We start from the raw sequence: 21,751 nt of genomic DNA, 5'->3' as shown, positions 1-21,751 counted from the left end.
AGAGTATAATTATAGTTTGAGAGAATAACAAAATAGTTGTGGCACAGACAATAGACTCTGGATCTAAGTATGTTATAATTGTAACACATTAACCAACTAATAGTTCTTGTTCACGCCCATATTTTGGGACTGCGCAGTCGTTATTGCTGATGTGTTATTATATCAGAGATGTGAGTCAGACATACTTTCAGCGGGACGTTTGTTTAAAAAAATAAAAATAAAAAAACCCCAGAGGAAGTGGAACTGGTTCTTACGTTTCCTTTCGCATGCAGCTCCCGTGTTTGGCTAAAGGGGATCGGCACTCTGCTTGGCAACAACTATCGGAATTATGTGATTGGCCGTTGGCTCTGTGACGTCACGGGTGCCTGGCACCGTTGACTGGAATGCAAGAGAGAGAGAGAGAGAGAGAGAGAGAGCCTGCGTGCAAAGCACCGCAACACTTGTTGCTTTCATGTTGTTCATGTTATACAACCATAACATATGTCGTATTGTAATGTTGCCATGTGCTCTTATTAGCAAGCAAGCAAAGATGTAAATGATAGTATATATATATATTTATTATATTTTTGTAATCTAAATTTGTCTTTCAAAATACAGTCTGTGGATTCAGCACTTGTTGAACACTAATAGGAGTGTGTGTGTGTGTGTGTGTGTGTGTGTGTGTGTGTGTGTGTGTGCAGGCTGTCAGCTGAACTCCCTTCTCAGGGTTTTGGTATTTATAAAAACCTCTTTGGTTCCCTGTGGGCAGAGAGGAGAAAAGGGGGAAAAAGAGGTCTCACTCTGCCTCCAATTCAAGGGACCCAATTTGGACCATAAAGTAGCCCAAGGAGTTTTGACAGTGGCTTTAAATGTTGGCAACGAAGCTCGTGTTTTGTGTTTTTCAGTGGAAATACAACTCTCTCCGAAACAAGTTTCGATGCCAATGTTTACTTCTCAGAGGATGATTTTGATGCTAAACGTTTAAAGTCGCCGTAGCAGAGCAGGCCGAGACAATATGGACCCAAATGACAACATTAACAACAGCTGATACAACAGCTTGTACTTACAGTACTTACAGACAACACTTTTAGGATTAATATTTGTTTTTGCTTCAGCTAATTAAAATGAATGTATCCCGTTGTTAATATTTGGGTTACCGGCCACATATTGTTGAATTTGGCTTAATTTTAACGCTTATTACTGGACAGCTATAAACACTTATTTATTTATGTTATTACGAATTAGTTCTTACTCTTCCTAGTCTATTGGAAATGGAGTGAATATAACAAAAATAGCAGAACCCAGTAGAAAGAAAACATATCAAACACACATAGTTAAAACCTGTATTGTTTTTGGTTTGGCATTGTTTTCCTGATACCGTATTGATTATAGTTGTGTTATTGTGGGCCCAACTATTACCAGAATACTAGTTTAGTTGCCACGACCAGGCCACGAGTATACATTTGCCAACGGTAAAACTACATTAAAATTACTATATTTGTGTGCATAAATGGTTTCAATGAAAGTAACTAAGTACATTTACTCAAGTGATGTATGATTGTGAGTTATTTAAATTGTCTTCTACTTTATACTTGTATTCCACAACAATCCAGGAGGTAAATAATATACTTTTATTACTTTACATTAATCCGACAGCTTTAGTTACTTTGCAGATTCTGATTATTAATACAGAATAATGTAATATTATAGAATATACTACCCAGCAGTATAAAGTACCAACATTCAGCCAAACCTTTACCAGCTGCAACATTAAAACAGGTATTTTTACTTTGGGTAGTTTAAGTATGTTTTTCACTGTAGGACTTTTACTTGTCCCAAAGTATTTATTTACTGTAGTGTTATTAGGGTCAGTAATATCTAAGTACTTTAAACGCTCAGCTAAATGACAAGAAGGGCCTACGACGTGAACGTTAAACTTCGGTCGCAGATTAAAAAAGAAAAACGACACGGAGTGACGCCTCTTCTCAGACACAGGCGATCTCAGGGCGTAAAGCTCTCCCGGATAAAGATAGAGAAACGGTGAGCATGCGCCTGAGGGGTTGTCGAAGAATCCAGTAAATAGAAACCCGGGAGCACGAGCCGCCGAGTGTCGGCGCTGACGTCACGGCCCTACATTGAGAGATCGAGCTGAATTGTAAGCGCGAGCTTCAGAGACGGAGGCGCGCGCCGAGGCGAAGGACACGACGACGATGAACTCCAGTCGGTGTGACTCTGCCGTTTTCTGAGGGGAGAAAAAAATATCCAACGTTTTTTTTTTTTTCGTCTTCATATTTTTTTTTTCCTTCCAGCGACGCGAACAAACTGTCGGACATTTTGGAGAGAGTTTTGCATTCGCTCCGCGGTCGCACCATGTCCTCCGCGGCGGTCGCTGCCTCCAGGAGGCAGTCCTGCTACCTGTGCGACTTGCCCCGCATGCCGTGGGCCATGATCTGGGATTTTACCGAGCCCGTTTGCCGCGGATGTGTCAACTACGAGGGGGCGGACCGGATCGAGTTTGTGATCGAGACCGCGCGGCAGCTCAAGAGAGCCCACGGCTTCCAGGACGGCCGCTCCGCGGGCCCGGGGAAGCCCCACCACCACCACCACCACGCCGGGAAGGAGATTAACCACTCGCTCGGAGACCCGGGCTCCCGCGCGCCGCAGCCGTTGGACCGCTACCCGCTGTCCGACCGGCCCCCCCGGCTGGGACCGGAGTACCAGACCGGGAGGCAGGCCAACGGCCTCTCGCTGCCGAACGGATTTCCGAAACCCGACGAGCCCCCGGAGCTCAACCGCCAGAGCCCGAACCCCCGCAGGACTAGCGCGGTGCCCCCGAACCTGGTGCCGCTGGTGAACGGCGGCATACCCACCATACACCCGCTCAACGGCCGCCCGGTGGGTCAGATGGGTCTGCCCGGGGTCCTGGCCGCGCCTGGCCCCGGGGAGCACGGCAAGCGACCGGAGGAGCTGAAAGACAAACACCGGCCGGACAGCCTGTCGGACATGTCGGACAGCCACAAGGACTGGATGGGCAAAGGCAAGACGGTCCGGGACCTGATGGCGCTGCACACCTTCGACAGCCGGTTCAAAAAGGACCACGCCGCCATGCAGCGGGTGATGGGCTACGAGACGAGCGCCACTTCCTCGAAACCAGGTATTTATGCGTTTTTAATTATATATAATGTATTCTTATTGAATTGGCGGGCAACCGTGAAAACGGGAATTTAAAAAAACGGCACTTAAAAATTGTGCGTCAGCACATTTTTACTCGCGGTGACGCGCGTTTAACCCCCGGACACGCTCGTGCCACGCCACGCTGCTCGAGCGGACGTGCTCACCTGCGCGTGCGCAGAGCGTTTGGCAGAGCGCAGCGACGTAAACAAAGCCTTTTAATTCACTGCGTGTTTTGAGAAATACGTGGACGTGTTCCGCGCGCTTGTGTGAACTCTTCCTCATCCTCTTCCTCAGACAGGGGGAAGCACCCGCGCAGCATGAAGAGGAAGGCCTCCCCGGAGCCCGACGGCGAGGGCAGCGCCCCCAAGATGAACGGCGGCGAGGGCCAGCCGTGGCTCCCGTCGCCCTCCGAGGCCCTGAAGATGCCCCCCGCCGCCCCGCCGGGCTTCTCGCCCGCGCCCCCCTCCACCGCCTCCCCCCACTCCCGCGCCACGCCGCCCGAGGCGCAGCAGAACGGCCAGTCCCCCATGGCGGCGCTCATCCTCGCCACGGACAACGCCGGCGGCGCGGGCTCCCCGAAGGACGGCAACCAGGTCCAGTCCACCGCGGCGGGGGGCGCCGCCGCGCGGCTGATCAGCGGCAGCCCCCCGTCGCCGTCCTCTCAGCGGCGCGCGGCCCAGAGGGAGGGCCCCGGCCAGCAGGCGGCCCCCGGGGGCACGGACCCCCACGCGCCGCCGCCCATGCAGAGCGCCCCGGACTCGTCGGTGGCGCCGGGCGGCGTGCCGCTGTGCTGCACGCTGTGCCGCGAGCGGCTGGAGGACACGCACTTCGTGCAGTGCCCGTCGGTGGCGTCGCACAAGTTCTGCTTCCCGTGCTCCCGGGAGAGCATCAAGCAGCAGGGCGCCACCGGGGAGGTGTACTGCCCCAGCGGCGAGCGCTGCCCGCTGGTCGGCTCCAACGTGCCCTGGGCCTTCATGCAGGGGGAGATCGCCACCATCTTGGCCGGGGACATAAAGGTCAAGAAGGAGCGGGACCCGTGAACGGACCGCCGCGCGCTTGGAGAACTCTTTCATTTTTATTTTCTTCATTTTTTGTAATCCGACTACGGCAGCAGGACATAACGTCACACACACACACTGAGACACACACACACAGAGACACACACACACGCACACACACACACACAGATCATCCAGCGAGCCCCGGAGAGACGGACGTGTACATATTGGACACGAGGGAAGGTTATACTTCGTAAAACACGGCTGTATAATTTTGTTCTTTTTCAATAATGTGTTTCTATGTTTTTGAAGACGAGACGGTATGTTGGTCTTCACAACAGGCCCCTCCCCCTTCATCACAGGCCCCTCCCCCTTCACCACACTCGTTTCTTCTGTCCGTCGTCGGTGTACTTTCAGTTGCGGAGACGTTCCCGTCGGACGTAGAATGTGACGAATCTGAGCACTTGGCAAAAAAATTAAAAACAAAGAAAAAAAAAAATCTTGCTTCTCGCTGTACATGTATGCATTTGTTTTTTAAGAAAAGAGGAACAAAAACTTGCCAAATACAGTTTCAGATCTTGTAATAATACCTCCTCGTGTCTCTGGTTTGCTTGTTTGTTTTTTCCCGTCATCGGCGGGTCATTTTGTGTGTGATTCAGCCATGATGCAATACCTGAGGAGGAGGAAGAGGAAGAGGAGGAAGTAGTGTGTTGCATAAACGTTTTGTACAGTAAATCACACGTAGGCGGGCGGAGGTCGCTCTGCTGCTGCCCCGGGGGGGGGGGGGGGTTCGTGTCGGGAGATAACGATCGCCTAAAAATAGCCTCCGGTGGAAAAAGCGGCGCTTCAAAGCGGCGCCGCGTCAAAAAATGACGACGATGCAATGCTGACATGTTTTGGACGTTCTCTCTCTTCTTTCTTTCTTTTCCCTCACGGTGAACTCCACGACCCGGAATCAAGCTTGTCTTTTTATTTAATAACAAAAAAAGACAAGATGCTGGCTGCCCATTGGGGCGGAGGGGGGGGGGTCCACGAATCACCCCCCCCCCCCTCCGATTTTCGGTGGACGGCGCCCAGGAGACACCGGGGCCGTTAACGATGAGAGCGACTCGTCGGCGATATTCTTTTCCCTCTCCTGCATAACTCGATGGCAGTTATGCAGGAGCCCCCCCCCCCTTTTCTTTTTGAGGGGGGGCTCTAAACGTCCCTCCATCCTCGCTCCATCTGACAAAATGGCTCCCAGGATCGGGAAGAGGCTTGAATCTCGTTTCTTTGTTGTCGTTTTTTGCCTCAACATCAAATATTATTCCATGACACGTCATTTAGGAGACGCCTTTATGTAAATATATCTAAATACATTTAGTTTCTTGTTGTCCTTGTGAGGGAGAGCTCTCTCTCTCTCTCTCTCTCTCTCTCACGCTCGGCTGCTTTTGACTTCAGGGAGAGAGAGAAAAACAACAAGGAGAAGAAGAAGGGGCCCCTGCCTCCGAGGAGAGGGAGGACATAACTGCCTTGCTCAGGGGTCACGTGCTCCTCGGTGGAATTCCTGAGTCACCCTCCCTCCCTCCGTCTCCTCCCCCCTTCGCTGCTGCAATAACACGCCTTCCACTGTTCAAGGTTGGTCACACAGCGGATGAATGGGGGCCTGTGTGTGTTTGAGCCGGGGCCCCCGCCGCTTCCAGCCATTCAGAGCGGCGAGGAAACGTTAACCCTTCGCTGGCTCCGGTTTTCACCTGAAGCTGACTCGTTTCACGACACGGTTACCTTCCAGCTCGAGTGCGTGTGTCTGTGTGTGTGTGTTAAAGTTTTATTGGCTCTTTAGAGACGGGGTTGAAACTAAAAATGTGTTTCTCAAAACCTTTTAGCTTTAGAAATATGAACATATTTGAACTATTTTCATTTTTTTTGGGCTCTAGCTTCTAAATGTTTTGCTTTTCTCAGTTTTTTTATTTCATTTAGTTTTTTAAAATATATATATATATATAGTCATCAGAAATCTCTTCACATTTTGGACTGTGGGAAAAACACGGATTTTAAAGCAAATTTTTTTACCATTTTCTCGCTCAAACAATCTCTTTTATTCAATTACAGGCAGATGGATCATATATATATGTCTGTGTGTGTGTGTGATGTAGGTTAAGTTATTTAGAGGGTTGAGCTGTTTAAGTACTTAAAGTTTAGTGCTTTTACTCTTTAAAAAAAGAAGAAATGTTTTATTGCAACGGTTGCACAAACGTCTCTCAGAGCTCTTTTTCTTTTTTTACGATCTGTTTTCCTCTTCAGTCTGTAAACCACGGCTGGGAGATGAATTATAAGTGCGTCTCGTATGAACGCCGTCTCTCATGAGCGTCTCCCGACTTCCTGTCCTCCGATCCGGCCGGATGCGTCTCAAACAAACCGTTGTGTGTGTTCAACGTTCCGGGATCTCGTGACGGCCGTGCAGCGCCGATGGATTACACTCTGAGGCTTTGAACTGATGCTAAAACAATGCGTCTAAATGCAAGCAGAGAAGATCTTAAATACAACAAATAAATTAGGAACGAGCGAATAAAAAATAAATCCAGATTCTAATATATAATCTCGTACGGCCGTGGGGTTTTCGCAATGTCACGAGATCACGCGTGAATCTCGGGATCAATCGCCCGGTGTCCTTTGAGTCGCTTTGACCTTGGAAAGTTTTTTTTTTTTGCGGAGCGCATTGATGAAGACCCTGTGATGATGAAGACCACGAGATGATGAAGACCCCGAGACGATGAAGACCACGAGATGATAAAGACCCCGTGATGATGAAGACCACGAGATGATGAAGACCCCGAGATGATGAAGACCACGAGATGATAAAGACCACGTGACAATGAAGAACCCGAGACGATGAAGATCACGAGACGATTAAGACCCCGTGATGATAAAGACCACGTGACAATGAAGAACCCGAGACGATGAAGACCCCGTGATGATGAAGAACCCGAGACGATGAAGACCACGAGACGATGAAGACCCCGTGATGATAAAGACCACGTGACAATGAAGAACCCGAGACGATGAAGACCCCGTGATGATGAAGACCACGAGACGATGAAGACCCCGTGACGATGAAGACCACGAGACGACGAAGACCCCGAAACGACGAAGACCCCGAGATGTCGTTTAAATCTCTGGACCTTTTTTTAACTCGTAGCTTCAGTTGTAGTTTAGCCTGTTTTTATAAACTCAGGTTTGTGAATGACGAGGGGCCCTTGAAGGGCTCCCTGAGGTACCCCCCCCCCCCCTTTGGGGTTCAGAAGATTAATTAGTTCTTTTATTAGAACGAAAGAAGACGACTGACTTCCACTCGCGGTTCCTCTCCGTCACATTCCTGTGAACCAAACCTCTCGCAGGGTCTGCTGCTCCTTTTGATGTCTGCCGGCCAATCGGACGGCCAATCTAAACCAGATCCAGACCTCCGCCCTCTTGCCTCTCTCTCCCCTCCTCCTCCTCCTCCTCCTCCCTCTCAGGCCGGTTCATCTCTGGCGTGAGGTCGGCCTCAGATTCCAGCCGAGCCGGCTCGTTTCTTTTCATCCGTCACGGAAACTCGACACCCGGCGAGCCGGTGGCCCGAGATTAATGGGTTTGCTCAAATTACGTGGCGCACTCGGAGAAAAAGAAGAAGAAGAAAGAACTCCCCCTCTCTCTCTCTCTCTCTCTTTCCCACTGTTTGTTCAGCTGTCCCTCTCCCAAAGCCCCCCCCCCCACATCGTCTTCCTCCTCCTCCCCGACTGAGCTGCAGGACGGGGACCGGAGGAAACGCGTCTTGAACTCGTTGGCTGGAGAGCTGCGAGCGAGGAACAACAAACCTCAGCTGTTCTCGACCTCCGAGAGCGCCGCCAACGACAACAACGCGGCGAAGACGGAAAATACGACGACCGGCTGCCGACACCGGGAGCCCGAAAGGGGGGAAAAAGCCAAGCGAGCGTTTTCCTTGGCGAGCGACACGAAAAATGCGCTTGACTTTTTTTGGGGGGTGGATATTTAAAAGTGACTTTATTCCAGTTTAACTGTTTTTAAAACGTATTGCGCACTCCGACTACCTGCCGGGGCAGTCGCCGGCAACCGAGGCACGAGAGTTTTAGAAGACGCCCCTTTGACCCAAAAAAAAGGAAAATACCAACTTCTTATTTTTTTTAAACTCATGGTAAGTTTTAACCGATTCGTCCTCTTTAATGTCGGACAACTGGAACAAAAAAGGTCAATTTACGCTGAAAATGTTCCACCGTGAAACGGGTCTGAACAGCTCGGGTCGGGAGCGTCACAACCCGCAAACACACACACCAACACCCACACACACACGCCGCATGATGTGTGCCGACAAAAAATCAAAACGGTTTCTGATCGCCGTTAGCTTTCTACGGCTAACGTAGAAATTGTGAAATTAGCCCATCGATGTGCGTGTGAAGAAAATGAGACGGACACGCGGAACACGCACGCCGTAACTGGGGCGACGTGAGCGCGTACCGCGCGCTGCGCGACGTGTGCGTACGTTACACATTCTGCACACGCTTTCCGTTCGCCGCTGGCTTTCTGCGGCTAACGTGCGTACCGTCACGCTAGCTGTTTGATGAAACGCGTTAATGCAGCAGTATTGTTAATATTAAACAACGGAGAACCGTTTGAGTACTTTGAGGTACATTTTACTGAGAATAAATATTTTTATTTTTTACTGAGAACGCGATTATTTTGTTTTTACGGAAAAGCTGTGCTACTGACACCGAGGATCTGAATACGTCTTCCCCTCCGCCGTCTGTGTCGCACCTCGCTGCCGGCTGGACAGCTCTCTCCGTCGTCACGTGACCGCCATGCCGCTGAGCCTTAGCAACAAGAGCCCCCACCCTGGCTTCAGGGTTTTAGGGTTTAGAGTGAGCCTATGTTTACCTTGCGCCCCCGCCCCCTCGCCTCACTTCATCTGGAGTGTGTCCAAATCCAAGCGCTGCTCAAAAGGTCAGTCGGCCCCCCGCATGAAAGACGACCCCAGCTCGGGCAGAACATGCTGTAGTCACACAATGGGCGGCCTGGGCCTCGCCACGTCAGCACTTTTCTACAAATCTCACACACACACGCACACAGTGTGTGCTCTGTCAATATGCACGGCCTTGTACTAATACCAGGGCGTACTTCTGGATACAGCTGTACTTTTAAATACCCAAATTCCCTCAATCTATATTTAGTGGAAGGGATCCTACAACTCTCCAAGTCCAGTGGTGGGAGAAGTACTCTGATCTTTTACTCTGGGAAAGGTAGTAATACCACAGTGTATTACAGAATATACTTAAATTACATTAAAGTATTTGTACTCGTATTGCAGTGTGATACTTTTACGTCGCAATGACTTGACACCTCCGGGTCGCTTCATCCATAATAATACAAATTACATGTTAGCTGTTAATCACATGTTCTATTAGTAATCATAATCTGTGTGAGAAATATAATGTTTCACCAGAATTGTCGTGAATTAGAAATACAACGTAACACAAAATGGAAATACTACATGTAAAGCACCTCAAAGGGCAGTACTTATGTGTATTTCCTTACTTCCCACTACTAACCAAAACCCCAAATGAACATAATAATAGTAATAAAATAATATATTCCCTGGAGAAATGAAAATTAAAGCAAATAGATGATATGCAAGAAAAAAGCACATTTAAAAAATAAGAAACCCTTTGAGATCACATCCCTTGTCGAATATGAAGTTATTATCAAAGTACATCCTAAAATTTTCTATTTAAATCTGATCACGCAACATGGCGTGTTATTCGTGACCTGGGGTTTGAGACCCGACGGGCCGTCTTGGCGCAGGAGGGAGGGTAACGTGAAAGGTGTGTGTGGTGTGTTGGGGGTGGAGGAGGAGGAGGAGGTGGAGGAAGAGGAGGCGGTCAAACCCAGCAGCTGCACTCTCTATAATTAGCCGTCGGAGGCGGGCGGAGGCTCCTGTGCCATTAATCAGCGAACTCCCAGCAGCGAACACCAAGAAAGGAACGCGGCGGCGGCGGCGCTGCCGTGTTGACTCTCGATCTGGAAAAGAGGTTTACGGAGCGGAGGCCCAAATATAGCGGCTGGTTGCCTGGATATTCCTGCTGGAAGGCAAACAGGAGGAGGGGGGGCTGGATTTGCCACGTCAACGAGCTGGCAGGAAGTAAAGGAAGGGGGGGGGGGGCATCCCTTTTGTCCTGGTACTTTATAACCACGGTAGAGCGGCGAGGTCGAGAGGCGGCGTGCACCGTATCTACTCGGCAGACGGAGTCGAGCAGATCGGATATTGATCACAGATAAAAAATATGTATATTTTAAAAACCCGACCGGAAGCATCTGGTGGCTGGAAACGAGGTCCAGAGAGAAAGCACACGGGGGAGATGTGTCTGGAAAACACCTTGAACGACAAACCACCAACGCAGCGCGTCACAACACAGATTACATGCACTGACATTAACACAAAATGAAGTGGAAACTGAAGATCTTGCCCTGAAGTCGACACACTAACCTGGACAGAAAGGTCCCCGGTACGGTTTCCTTGTGCGGCGTCTAGAAAGTATGCCTCAAACAGAGCTGCAGATGTTTATCCATCGAAATAAAAAAATGACAACAAATCATAAGCCGGCAAACGGGAGGAAATTGTGTGTATTTGATAAGACACAACGTGTGTAATTTGTGGTCCACAATAAAGCTTGCGGGACAATGTCGACGGTAAACGGAAGTGGGCCGAGGACCGAGCCTTGAGGAACTCCTCACTTCAGGTCGTGCAGTCGATGATGTGGACTAAATGTCCATTTGGTTTAATGGTTTTGATGTGGATCTTTACTGCAGCTCGTTCTATACAAGAAACCACAAGTACTCAGAGTGTTTATTGTTTGATGTCAAGACATCAACCGTGGCTTTTTCTCTCCCAATCAAAGTAGTCTTCAGTATTATTGGAATATTCGGGTCCGCGTGAACGCAGCTTGCGCTTTGTTGCCCAAATTTGAGTGATTTTTATTTACACGGTTAGCAATGAAAAGGTTCCAAGTCCTTTTAACCCCAACGACGATCTTTTCCTAATTCTAAAAATAAATAAATACAAAAGTTGTTTCCCGAACCCGACCGAGCCTCAGAACCAGATGTGGATTTTGGGCGTCGAAGATAAACTCTCGACGCCGAGAGCAAATCTCAAAGCGGGCGTCATCTCACGGATGCCGAACACTTCCCCGTCTGTTGGCCTTCATGTTTCAAGCTTTTCATTTTTACTCTCTTTGATTTTGATTGAAGATTCATTCACACATTCATCCGGTCTGCGGAGTGTGAAGTTGTGTCACGTTTTTTCTTCTCGTCCCTTTCTTCCCTTTCAGCCTCGTTGTTTCATCTGCTTCTTCTCCTTTTTTCTTTTTTTTCTTTTTGGCAACCCTCTCAGAGAGGTCCGCTCTTTAAAAGAAAAAGACCAGGAGCTCCCCGTCCTTCCGGCCCCTTCTGTTCAGCCTCAGCTTTGAGCGAGAGCTTTTAAATACAGTGCGGCTTCTGCCTCCGCGGGGCGGAGCCGGTTCTCTCGGGGGGAGGGGGGGGGCCTCGGATCATCTTCTTCAGATCTGCTTTGTAATTAACCCCCCCCCCCCCCCCCATCGGTATACAGAAGGAAGAGCTGCTTCCCTGCCAACCGTCCTCTGGTTAATGTGTTACAGCTGCTCAGCACTTTCAACCGGCGGCTCGCTCGATGTTTGGGTTGTTTCCCGATTTCAAAGTCCAACGACGTCCCCCCCCCCTCCTCTTTTATCTCTGGTTGAAATCTATGTCATCTGGGTGTCACGGGAAACTGTAGTTGCGTCTCGACTGTACACTTAAACTTCTGTATTATATGAATTAAATACAGACGTCGGCTAAAAATGGGACAAAAAAAGGGTATTTTTGAGCGAATGTCACAATTATGCCCGACTTTAAGCCTTAATGCGATTTAAACGGGTGAGTTATAAAAGTTGATTTCACAAACGGGAATATTATAGCCATAAAAACCAAAAGCGTTCATTTCTTTGCACCAGGCCGTAAACAAGATTATTTCTGATTTTTTTTTTAACACGGAGGTCTAGGTGGAGGGAAACAGATGTTTTTGGGGTGACTTTCTCCTTTGCGTCAGGTACGACCACCGCGTCCCTCACGGGGTCGAGCGGTCATCCACCAATCGGAAACAAGGTCGGTGGTTCGATCCCCCGCTGGCTTCTGCAGTCGCCATGTCAAAGCGCCCTTGGGCAAGACGCTGAACCCCAAATTGCCGTGCGTGTGCGTGTGCGTGTGAGTGTGAGTGGTTGTCGCTCCACATGTGGGGGGGGGGAAGCCGACTCGTGTGGTAAAGCTTTAAGTGGTCGCTAAGACCAGAACAGCTCCATTTAAATGCCGTGAATGTTCCTCCGTCGGTTTGTTTCTCCAGAAGACCAACGTGATGTAGATATTCATGGTTTATAAATAATACTATATTATGTAACATACTTAACAGACTATATTAATAACTACAATAAAACTCATTCGGTGCTATGATAAATGTACGGCTTTATACTAAGGGGGCACAGAAGGGGAAATTGGGCTGTGCGGTGGATGTAATTCAAAGATCGGTTCGTGTGGATTTCGTAAAGTGAGAAATCGTGAAAAATATTTAAAGGAACATTTAAGTGATTTGAGAGTTTGGTGCAGTTGAGTCAGACGAGTCCAACGGAGAGTCCAGATACTTAAACCTTTGAAGCTTGAATTTAATGTTAAACATTTAAAAGTTTTTTTTACAAAAGACAGTCTGTTTCGTCATAAGATATATATATATATATATATATATATATATACATGTTGTCCTTTTGATTTACAGCTTCTTTTCTGTGACTAGCTGACTTCTAAGCTGTGAAATAAATACAAATCTTATCTTGGAATTACAACATACGCCATGTGGCAATAACGAGAATTGTGTGTGTGTTAGTGTGTGTGTGTGTGTGTGTGTGTGTATGGGACTATTGTTGAGAGACAAAGTCCAGGGGAAAGGTTCAGGATTCAGTTAGTCGTACAGCAGCAAACACGAACATCACGCCGTGTGTGACGGAAGCCCGCATGAAAGCGGACTTCTACAAATGTCCCAGAACGCTTCCCTGAGGAACGCCAGAACACAAAAACTAGCCGGTTTTAACCCCGCCAGCCTAAAACTGTCGATACCTCTCTCCCCCCCCCCCCCCCCTCCTCCTCCCAGAGAGGAGGATGCACCGGATTAACGTCCCGATGAGGAGGAGGCCCCGTGAGGAAGAGATTCCCCATCTGACTGGCAGTCAGCTGATAGCGGATACAAATGCAGCCAGTGTGGAGGCAGGCCGGAGAGAATCAGGTCACACATTTAGTATTTCCTCCCCGCTGACACTTCCAAAAGAGGGGGACGGAAAAGGAGCGGAAAACCGGATTTACAGTCTGCGTTATTTTCATTGCAGTCACGAGTGATTTCCAGACACGTTTTTGTCACCTCGCTGACATTAAAGTCCAGAAACCCCGGAGCGACTTTTAGAGGAACTCTCCGCTTCAAAAGTCTCACCTTTCCTTTTTTTTAAATTCTTTTGGCGACATCTTTACGACAGCAGCTCGACGCACATCTTGCCCAGTTTTATTTCCGACGGCTCGATTCAGCGGGACGTACGTCGGCGTCGGCGGGGTCGGCTTCAAAGGCAGAACAGATGTGCGCTTGAAGTGACACCCGGGCGTCTTCTGGATTACTGAAGCACGGAAACCGACCGGCTTATTAATATACGCCATGGATGAATCTGCTAATTCTGTCCCGGTGAACGCGGTTATTTTAGATTTAAGATGAAACTGGCAGGAGGGACAGAAACGTGTCGTAAGACGCGAACGCAACGCGTGTGATTGATGTGTTTCGTAAATTAGTTTGATGTCGAAAAAGCACAGATGAGTATGAATGTTTCGGGCCTGCGGCTGTCAGTCGACCGGTGTGTTTTCACTCCGGCGCCCGTGTTATCGGGTCCCGGCAGTCGCGGCGCCGCTCGCCGTCGTGTCCGTTCCGCCGCGTATCGAGAACCTGAGGTGCGTGAAAACGATCCTCTTGACGGGATGATGGCCTCACGACGCCGGTGTGATGTCTATATCTGGACAGAATGTCACGGACGCGAATAGAGAGGACTTTTTTTTTTCATTCCTGTTTAAAGAATAAAAGCCCTCTAGTGTCTGTGTGGATGGATTCCCTTCGCGGGGCTTTTATTTCAAAATATTTGTGGGAAAAGCATTGATTTGCACAGATCCATGAATTGATGGAGTGATATCTTGATATGTGGATTCTTATTCATTTTATTTTCATGCATCTTGAGTTATTTACTCATTCGTCCATTTTTTTATTTAAATACAAACTACATTTAAAATTATAATAAATATTATTGCTATTGTAAAATTCCAACTCAGACCTCCAAGTCGGGAAGTCAGATTTGTTGTTATTGTTTAGAAATCTGCTCCCCCTCCTCTTCCTCTCTTCCTCTCTTCCTCCTCCTCGCCACTCAAATTCCAGTTTGTGGAGTTTGTAGATTCGCCACCCTGATAAAAAATAATAATTTCCGTGCTCCAGTTCGTGGTGACATCAGAGCCCAGCGGGGGGGAAGAACAGCGAGTGAGGGAGTGTGTGAGAAGACGGAGGGAGGAAGAGGAAGAGAAGGAGGAGGAGGAGGATCTCGAGATCATCCATCATGTGAAAGGCCGCCAAAGGAGGATGCTGGCACTCGCCGACATGGGTGTCTAAAAATACATGGCAGCGGGGCGCGGTGATGGAGGACGCCATTATTCATGCAGAAGAAGAAGAAGAAGCACTTCGTGAAAATTGTAAAATAAATATAAACTTTTGTCATGATTAAATCCCTCGACAGCTTCAAGTTGCATAATTCATTTGCGACGATCTGAAAATGAGAAAAATCGGAAGAAAATAAAAAGATAAAGCATTACAACTGTAATGGTATTGTTAAGTAAACAAACCGTTACTCAGCATTGACAATTACTTAAATATAAATATATAAAAACAGAACGACTTCTTTCCCCCCAAAATAAAGATCTGGTTAAAAGATTTAAAGAAGAGGCGAAACTCCGTTTTACAGACTCGTCGATTGAATCATCCTGATGCCCGAGTCGACAGAATCGACCTGGAATAAATCTCACCTCCGTTACCGGAACAACTCCAATGAGTCAACGAGAGAATTAAAACAATCCCAAAATGTAACGTGTGCAAAAACGAGAGCTGCAGCCGTGACGACGGCTGCTTATCAACCGCCGTCATAAAAGTGCCGAGTGCAGCTTTAACGCAGCAGCTGCTGACCTTTGACCCCGTGACCCACACCAGCACCTCACTGTATCGCCCAGGGTGTCATCACAGACCACTTTATCTGTGTGTATGTGTGTGTGTGTGTGTGTGTGTGACTCACTGTTACAAAGTGTGTTATGCAAGCCACACACACACACACATAATCACTCATGTATTGTATATGTGTGTAAAATGTACGGACACATCACATGTGGTGTGATGAAATGTGTGTAGCTGCTGCGTATAAACAACCTCTCACTCTCCCTCTCTCTCTCTCTCCCGCCTCGTCAGCAGCGTTTCATCTGGAGGCGGAAGTGCCGACATGTGTTTCTAATCCAGCCGCAGGTCAGAGCCAATCAGCCGGCTCTGATCATTTCAAAGGCTCTGACACACACACACACACACACACACGGCGAGATGAAGCGAGTATCACTTCTTCTTCTGCTGTGAGGGGGCGGGGCTTTGTTCGTGTCAATCAAACATCAAAGAGCCGCTCGGCTGCTTCTTTTTCCACCTTTTGTGTTTTGCCGTTTTTCTTTCGGCTGCCGGGTCGGCGACCTCTGACCCCTCGCTTCCCGCCCGCCCCGGGCTGCAGGCGATTCATTCTGATTGGAAGACGTGAAAATTATATGTTTTTATTACTTATTGTTTTGCTTCATTATCTATTTTTGTATATATTTTTTTTACATTTTATTTGTTTGGTGGAATCTGCTTTTATAAATACTCATTAACCAATTAACAAAATAACATAAAAAGTTGGTTACTATTTATTTATTTATTTGAATAACGTGAATAAACATAAAATACCAATATTAAGTATGAAAAAAGCACAATATATACAATAAAATAGCACAGTGTGTTAAATAAAAAATATTGAATAATAAAAATAATTAAAAAATGCCCAAATACAATACAATAAAATAGCACAGCAAGACATGTTCAATTTAATAAAAATGTAATAATAGAGAAAATGCAAAGTGTATAGAGTGTATATAAAGTAAAAGATCACCTGTTGCCGAAGACCTGAGACCGGCTCGACCCGTAAATAAGACAAACTCAGAATATTGAACCCCGTCGTGTGGTTATTATAACTCTCTGTGATGAACAGCTGCACCTGAACGCAACACTTCCACTGAACCTCCATCGTCGGCACACATCAAAGGCTCGTCCCTGTTCGCCGCTGCAGGCGCTGAAATATGACTTTATTTTCCATCCGCGCATTCCTGACAGCTCCTACTATGTGTGTGTGTGTGTGGGTGTGTGTGTGTGTGTGTGTGTGGGTGTAGCCTCCGGCTGTGACCGCATATATACATTCCGGTTCTCGGAGCGCGGGGGTTTTCCAAACATCCGGTGCTCTTTCTTCCTCCTCGTGTTGCGTAAGAGGCTCGGAAAAAAACACACACAAGGCCCAGCGTCTCCCCGGGGGGCCCGGTGTGTGTGTGTGTGTGTGTGTGTGGGGGGGGGGGGCTACTTTCATCACACCTAAAAGGAGTGATCCGCAAAAAAACACCTCTTTTCTCTTCTTTTTCTCACTCCACTTTTATTCTTTTTTTAACCATCCAACTATTTTTTATTAGGACTTGAGTCCAAATGAAATGATATAATAATATCTTTATATATTATAGAACAATGATACATAGATGTATTGTTGTTGTTTGTACATATGCATGATCTGTCTCAGGGGTTTGGGCTGAACTGGATGTCAGTTTTTAATCCGTTTAATGACGAGAAACATGAGGGGTGGGCGTGGTCATGAAAGAAGTGGGCGTGGCCACGTTGCCTCGATGGGCGTGGCCTCCAGTACATTACATTTAGTGCACAGCCTGCTCACAAGTCATCGGGAGGTCCCCCTGTAGCTCAGTGGACTACAGTTCTTGAAGCTATGCACGATCGTCGCCATCTTCCTTTCTTTATTTGTGGAAGTCGAGCAGTGACCCGAGGGGGCGGAGCTAAGTGCACCGCGTGGAAAGATAAGATGAAAGTCCTTTGTACATTCGCCCATTCATTGAGTCGTCCCGGAGGCGTAGGCAGGAGTTTCCACCGCGACCCCGACGGCTTCACACGTTCTCGTCTTTTTTTCCCCTGAGTTATAAAAGAGAGAGAAAGGCCCCTCCCCCTCCCCTCACAAACCCCTCCCCCTAATAACATGGTAGCTGAAAGCCCCACAGGAGCCGGCAGAGGCAGAGATCTTCTCCCTCTGTCATTGAGAGCCGTGAACATCTGGTTCCCGGCCGTGATTCATGGAAGAGCGTCTCTCCTCCTCCTCCTCCTCCTCCTCCTCCTCCTCCTCCTCCTCTGGCCTCTCTTTGGTGTCAGTCACAGCCTCATGGAAAGTTCTGCAGAGGGCCAGGATATGTTTAGATGGTGGCGGTGGCGGTTGAGGGGGATGAAGAAGGGAAGGAGGGGGAGGGGAGGGGGGGGAGGGGCATATTTGAGAGAGAGGATGTTAGAGTCCGGGATCTTTGCCAAGAGAGAGAGGGGTGAGGAGGAGGAGGGAAAACATCCTATTTAAAGATGTTGTTTTCTTATTCAACTTTACGGAGCAATAGTTGCATTTTCTGTAACTCTTTGAAAGATAATTAATCTATTTTTTCGGGTCACTGCAGTTGTTTTTATTAAAGATAAATTAATTCATATTTTTATATCAACAATAGGTTAATGTGTCATGTGTAAAAATATATATTTAGTTATTTTTTGCTCCTAGTTTTGGTCTCGTGGCACATTCCCTGTCCGGCTGCCGTAAACTGGTCATAAAAAAAATAAAAATAAACTTTTCCTCGACCCTCAGTGGAAAAACATAATGAGGTCAAGTAAATATGTGAAGGATCATTCATAAGGACTTAAGAAGAGAGCATAAGGACTTAGGAAGAGAGCATAAGGACTTAGGAAGAGAGCGCCGCGGTGCTCAGAGGATCCGACTGCAGCAGATGTTTGTTTTTTAAAGCAACTTTATTTACACAAAAACTAGTACAGCGACAAACTGGAAGGATGTTTTCAAATGAGGTGAAATTAAAAGTGTGAAGGAGGCAAGGAAGGAAGCATCAAAGCACCTTTTCCTTAGCAATTAAAGAGTTCCACCAGCTTCCTGGTCCCAGATGAAGGTGACGCGGTCCAGGACCAGCTGGTGGAGGTTTTCCTTCAGGGGGTGGAGACCCAACACGGAGCAAAAAGAGACCACGAGACGTTCCTCACAAACACAAAGATCCTCCTGAATCCACCGTACTGCTCGGGAACTGATGGACGTGGAATATAATGTGGAATATAATGTGGAATATAATACCGTCCAAAAGTTTGGGGTCACCCAGACAATTTGGTCTTTTCCATTAAAGCTCACACTTTTATTAATCAAATAAATTGCATAATTAATATAAAATGTAGTGAATACGTTGAAAAGGTTATAAATAATGATTTGTACTTTAAATATTAATGTTGTTCTTCTTGTAGCTCAAAGGAAGGCCAGTTTTATAGCTTCTCACAGCAGCATAACTGTTTTCAGCTGCGCTCGCATAAAAAGGGTTTTCATGGGTTTTCAACCCCTCCGTTAGTCTTCTAAGGTGATAACACAATGTACCATTAGAACACTGGAGATGGGCCTCTACACACCTCTGTAGAGACTTCATTAAACACCAGAGAATAGTCATTTACACATTAGCTATGTAGAGAGAGTATTTATGATTCATTTAATGTTAACGTGTCAAACAGAGCTTTACTTTGAAGAATAAGGACATTTCTAAGGGATGTTTCAAACTTTTGAACAGTGGTGTCTACTCATATACTCATCGTGTTCTTTTCTTCTCGCTCTAGTTCATTTCCAGTTTATTATGTCATGTTCCTGCTTTATTCAAATTTTTTTGGATTGACAAATATTTCGCCTTCAAAAATAAAAATAGCTCGGAGACAGCTCCCGCCTCTGTTCCCGCATAATAAACAAAGCCGCTGTTGACTGCGGTTCGAGGATCTTTTTTTCTCCGAAATAAATAGAAACCCTCGTCTGAAGCGAAGCGTTCATCGCTCCGCAAACACACCCGATGACGTTCGTGGTTTTTATTTACCCTCAGAGGGCGTTCAGACCCAGGAACCGTCTGCCGAGAGAGGAAAGCCGAGCTTCCAGTGCGGTCGACCTACTTTCAACGAGAGCCAACCTCCGTCGAGGGGGAAAGAAAGATGGAAACCAATTCCTCAAACGCACACTGAACAACTAGAAATGGGATTTTAAATTGCTCTAAATATGGATGTTTTTGGGGAGCTCTGAACTCTTTCGTGATGCTTTCTGTTTGAGCATATTTTGAGGCATATATGTTTTTCCCCTCTGGAAGGATATTTTGTTTGAGTGTTCTGGGTTGTTACACCTGTGGCCACGCCCACCGATGATGTCACAGCGGAGGAGAGTACACCTGTCCATCACTGCGGTCGAAAACAAGACGTCCTGGGGATGTTTAGTTGACCTATAAGGAACTAAAATGTCAATATATATATATTTTTTCAGGGTCAGAGGACCTGAAAGTTCACATATATACATATTTACATATAGATACATGTATCTATATATAAATATACATACTGTATGTATATATATATACATGTATACACACACATGAATAATAATAAAAATGTCCCAGTGGTGGAAACCCCCTTCTCTGTGTGTGTGTGTGTGTGTGTCTTTTTCTGGATACATCAAGTTATATTTAAAACAAACATCTGAACACTGACCGAGTGAAACCTAAAACTCCTTCTACCCTTTACACAAATACACACACACACACACACACACACACACACCTAAGTATGACCTTGACCCTCAAACTATGTCTGACTCATCAAATACAGACATGTCCTCTTCTCGCGTCCCCAAAACTCTGGTTATTGTTAAAAAAAATTGCTAAACATCTTCCAAAATCGTACGCAAACATATTTACCATGCAATTTCTTAATTTAAAAAAAATGATGTCCTTACTTTCTAAAATCACACGGAGCGGTAACGGTGGAGAAAGTGGCTTCTGGTGTTGTTGAATGTGGTCGCCATCAGAACTCAACACCTTTGACCTTTGGGCTCCTGCGGTCCTCCAGCTGCTCCGATGAAGACCATCAGCTGACGTTCCTAAAAGGACGGCGGTTATTTCTGTCTCCCTCAAAGTGTCTGATGGGAGTTTTTTACATCTCGATGTTTAGACTCCAGAAGACAACATTTTATATAAATATATATATATATATACTTATATACAAATATATATATTTATAAAAATATATATGTATATATATATAAATATATGTATATATTTATATATATATATATGTATATCAATATTTATATAGATGTATATATTGATATATATATATATGTATATCAATATTTATATAAACAAATATATATATGTAAATACATATTTATATATAACTATATTTATATATAAATACAAATATTTAAAATAATTATATACATACATTATATATGACTTTAACGTCTTCTGCATTTGATAGTGTGCTTTTTCAGCAGTTCATATTAATTCATATTAATTAGTGTTGAAATAACCTCCATAAACGCACGTAAAATACATCACATCAGATTTATTTTGAATGCATGCTTTACATCTTGTTATAATACTCCGTCAATCATACGACGTCATCACTTTTAAACTGAATGACTCATTAAAGTCTTTACGCAGACAATTCTTCGTTTGGTTAACTGTGAATCCCCCACAATGCAATGCACATTGGAAACAGAGCGAAAGCAAACCGTGGATGGAGTTGAGGCTCCGAGAAGATCGAAAGCGGCAATGCAAAAATTACGGTTGACGTGTTGCAACATTTCCTCTCTGTATGAAATGAGAAAGACCAGCAGCTCTCTTGTGCTGCCTGCAACAATACTAGGATGGGACTATTAGGATAAAGTAATGAAGTGTAATATGGTAAATATGATATCAGGATTCTACGCAGTCAAATCTAAGATTCTTTGTTTTCATTACATTTGTGATAATTAAATGATCAGAAACTTTAACCGCAATTGCGATGAAGCATGTTGGCCTGAATTCCTTGGTTGTAAACTGCGGCGTTGGCGTGGTCTTGTGTCGCGTGGTTATCCAGACATGTCTGGGCTTGTTTTTCCACCAGCGTCAACACTTACAAATAATAAATAATGGCATTAAAAAAACCACACACTCTCACACTAACGTGCACGGCGGTGTGTAAATCTGCAGCTGACGAAGCGTGTTGCCCTGCAGCCCGGAGCACATGGCCCGGTGTGCGCCCGCCGTATCGGGTGTGGAGGTAACCAAAGACACCCGACCGGGTC

General features: G+C 46.3%; 1 protein-coding gene and 1 long non-coding RNA gene across 2 annotated transcripts; both read left to right on the top strand.

Annotated features, from left to right (window-relative positions):
* The first annotated feature begins 2,074 nt into the window (after positions 1–2,074).
* LOC130189947 (interferon regulatory factor 2-binding protein 2-B-like) lies at positions 2,075–4,740 on the top strand. Its single transcript, XM_056408984.1, has 2 exons — positions 2,075–3,133; positions 3,448–4,740. The coding sequence occupies exons 1-2, from the start codon at positions 2,350–2,352 to the stop codon at positions 4,191–4,193; spliced, it is 1,530 nt and encodes a 509-aa protein (XP_056264959.1). The 5' UTR covers positions 2,075–2,349; the 3' UTR covers positions 4,194–4,740.
* A 2,213-nt stretch (positions 4,741–6,953) lies between these two features.
* LOC130189950 (uncharacterized) lies at positions 6,954–20,098 on the top strand. The gene is made up of 2 exons (XR_008830880.1): positions 6,954–8,322; positions 13,372–20,098. It is a non-coding gene; the product is annotated as an uncharacterized LOC130189950 (long non-coding RNA).
* The last annotated feature ends 1,653 nt before the right edge of the window (positions 20,099–21,751 follow it).

The sequence above is a fragment of the Pseudoliparis swirei genome, chromosome 24, assembly GCF_029220125.1.
Source record: "Pseudoliparis swirei isolate HS2019 ecotype Mariana Trench chromosome 24, NWPU_hadal_v1, whole genome shotgun sequence".
Lineage (NCBI taxonomy): Eukaryota > Metazoa > Chordata > Actinopteri > Perciformes > Liparidae > Pseudoliparis > Pseudoliparis swirei.
The sequence above is the reverse complement of the archived record's forward strand: the minus strand, read 5'-3'. Positions and strand labels throughout refer to the sequence as shown.

Bases quoted from the DNA above. Each gene is read 5' to 3' on its own strand.
- LOC130189947 (XM_056408984.1), top strand. From the start codon at position 2,350: ATGTCCTCCGCGGCGGTCGCTGCCTCCAGGAGGCAGTCCTGCTACCTG. The intron at 3,134-3,447 runs GTATTTATGCGT...CCTCTTCCTCAG, and splicing joins CGCCACTTCCTCGAAACCAG to ACAGGGGGAAGCACCCGCGC.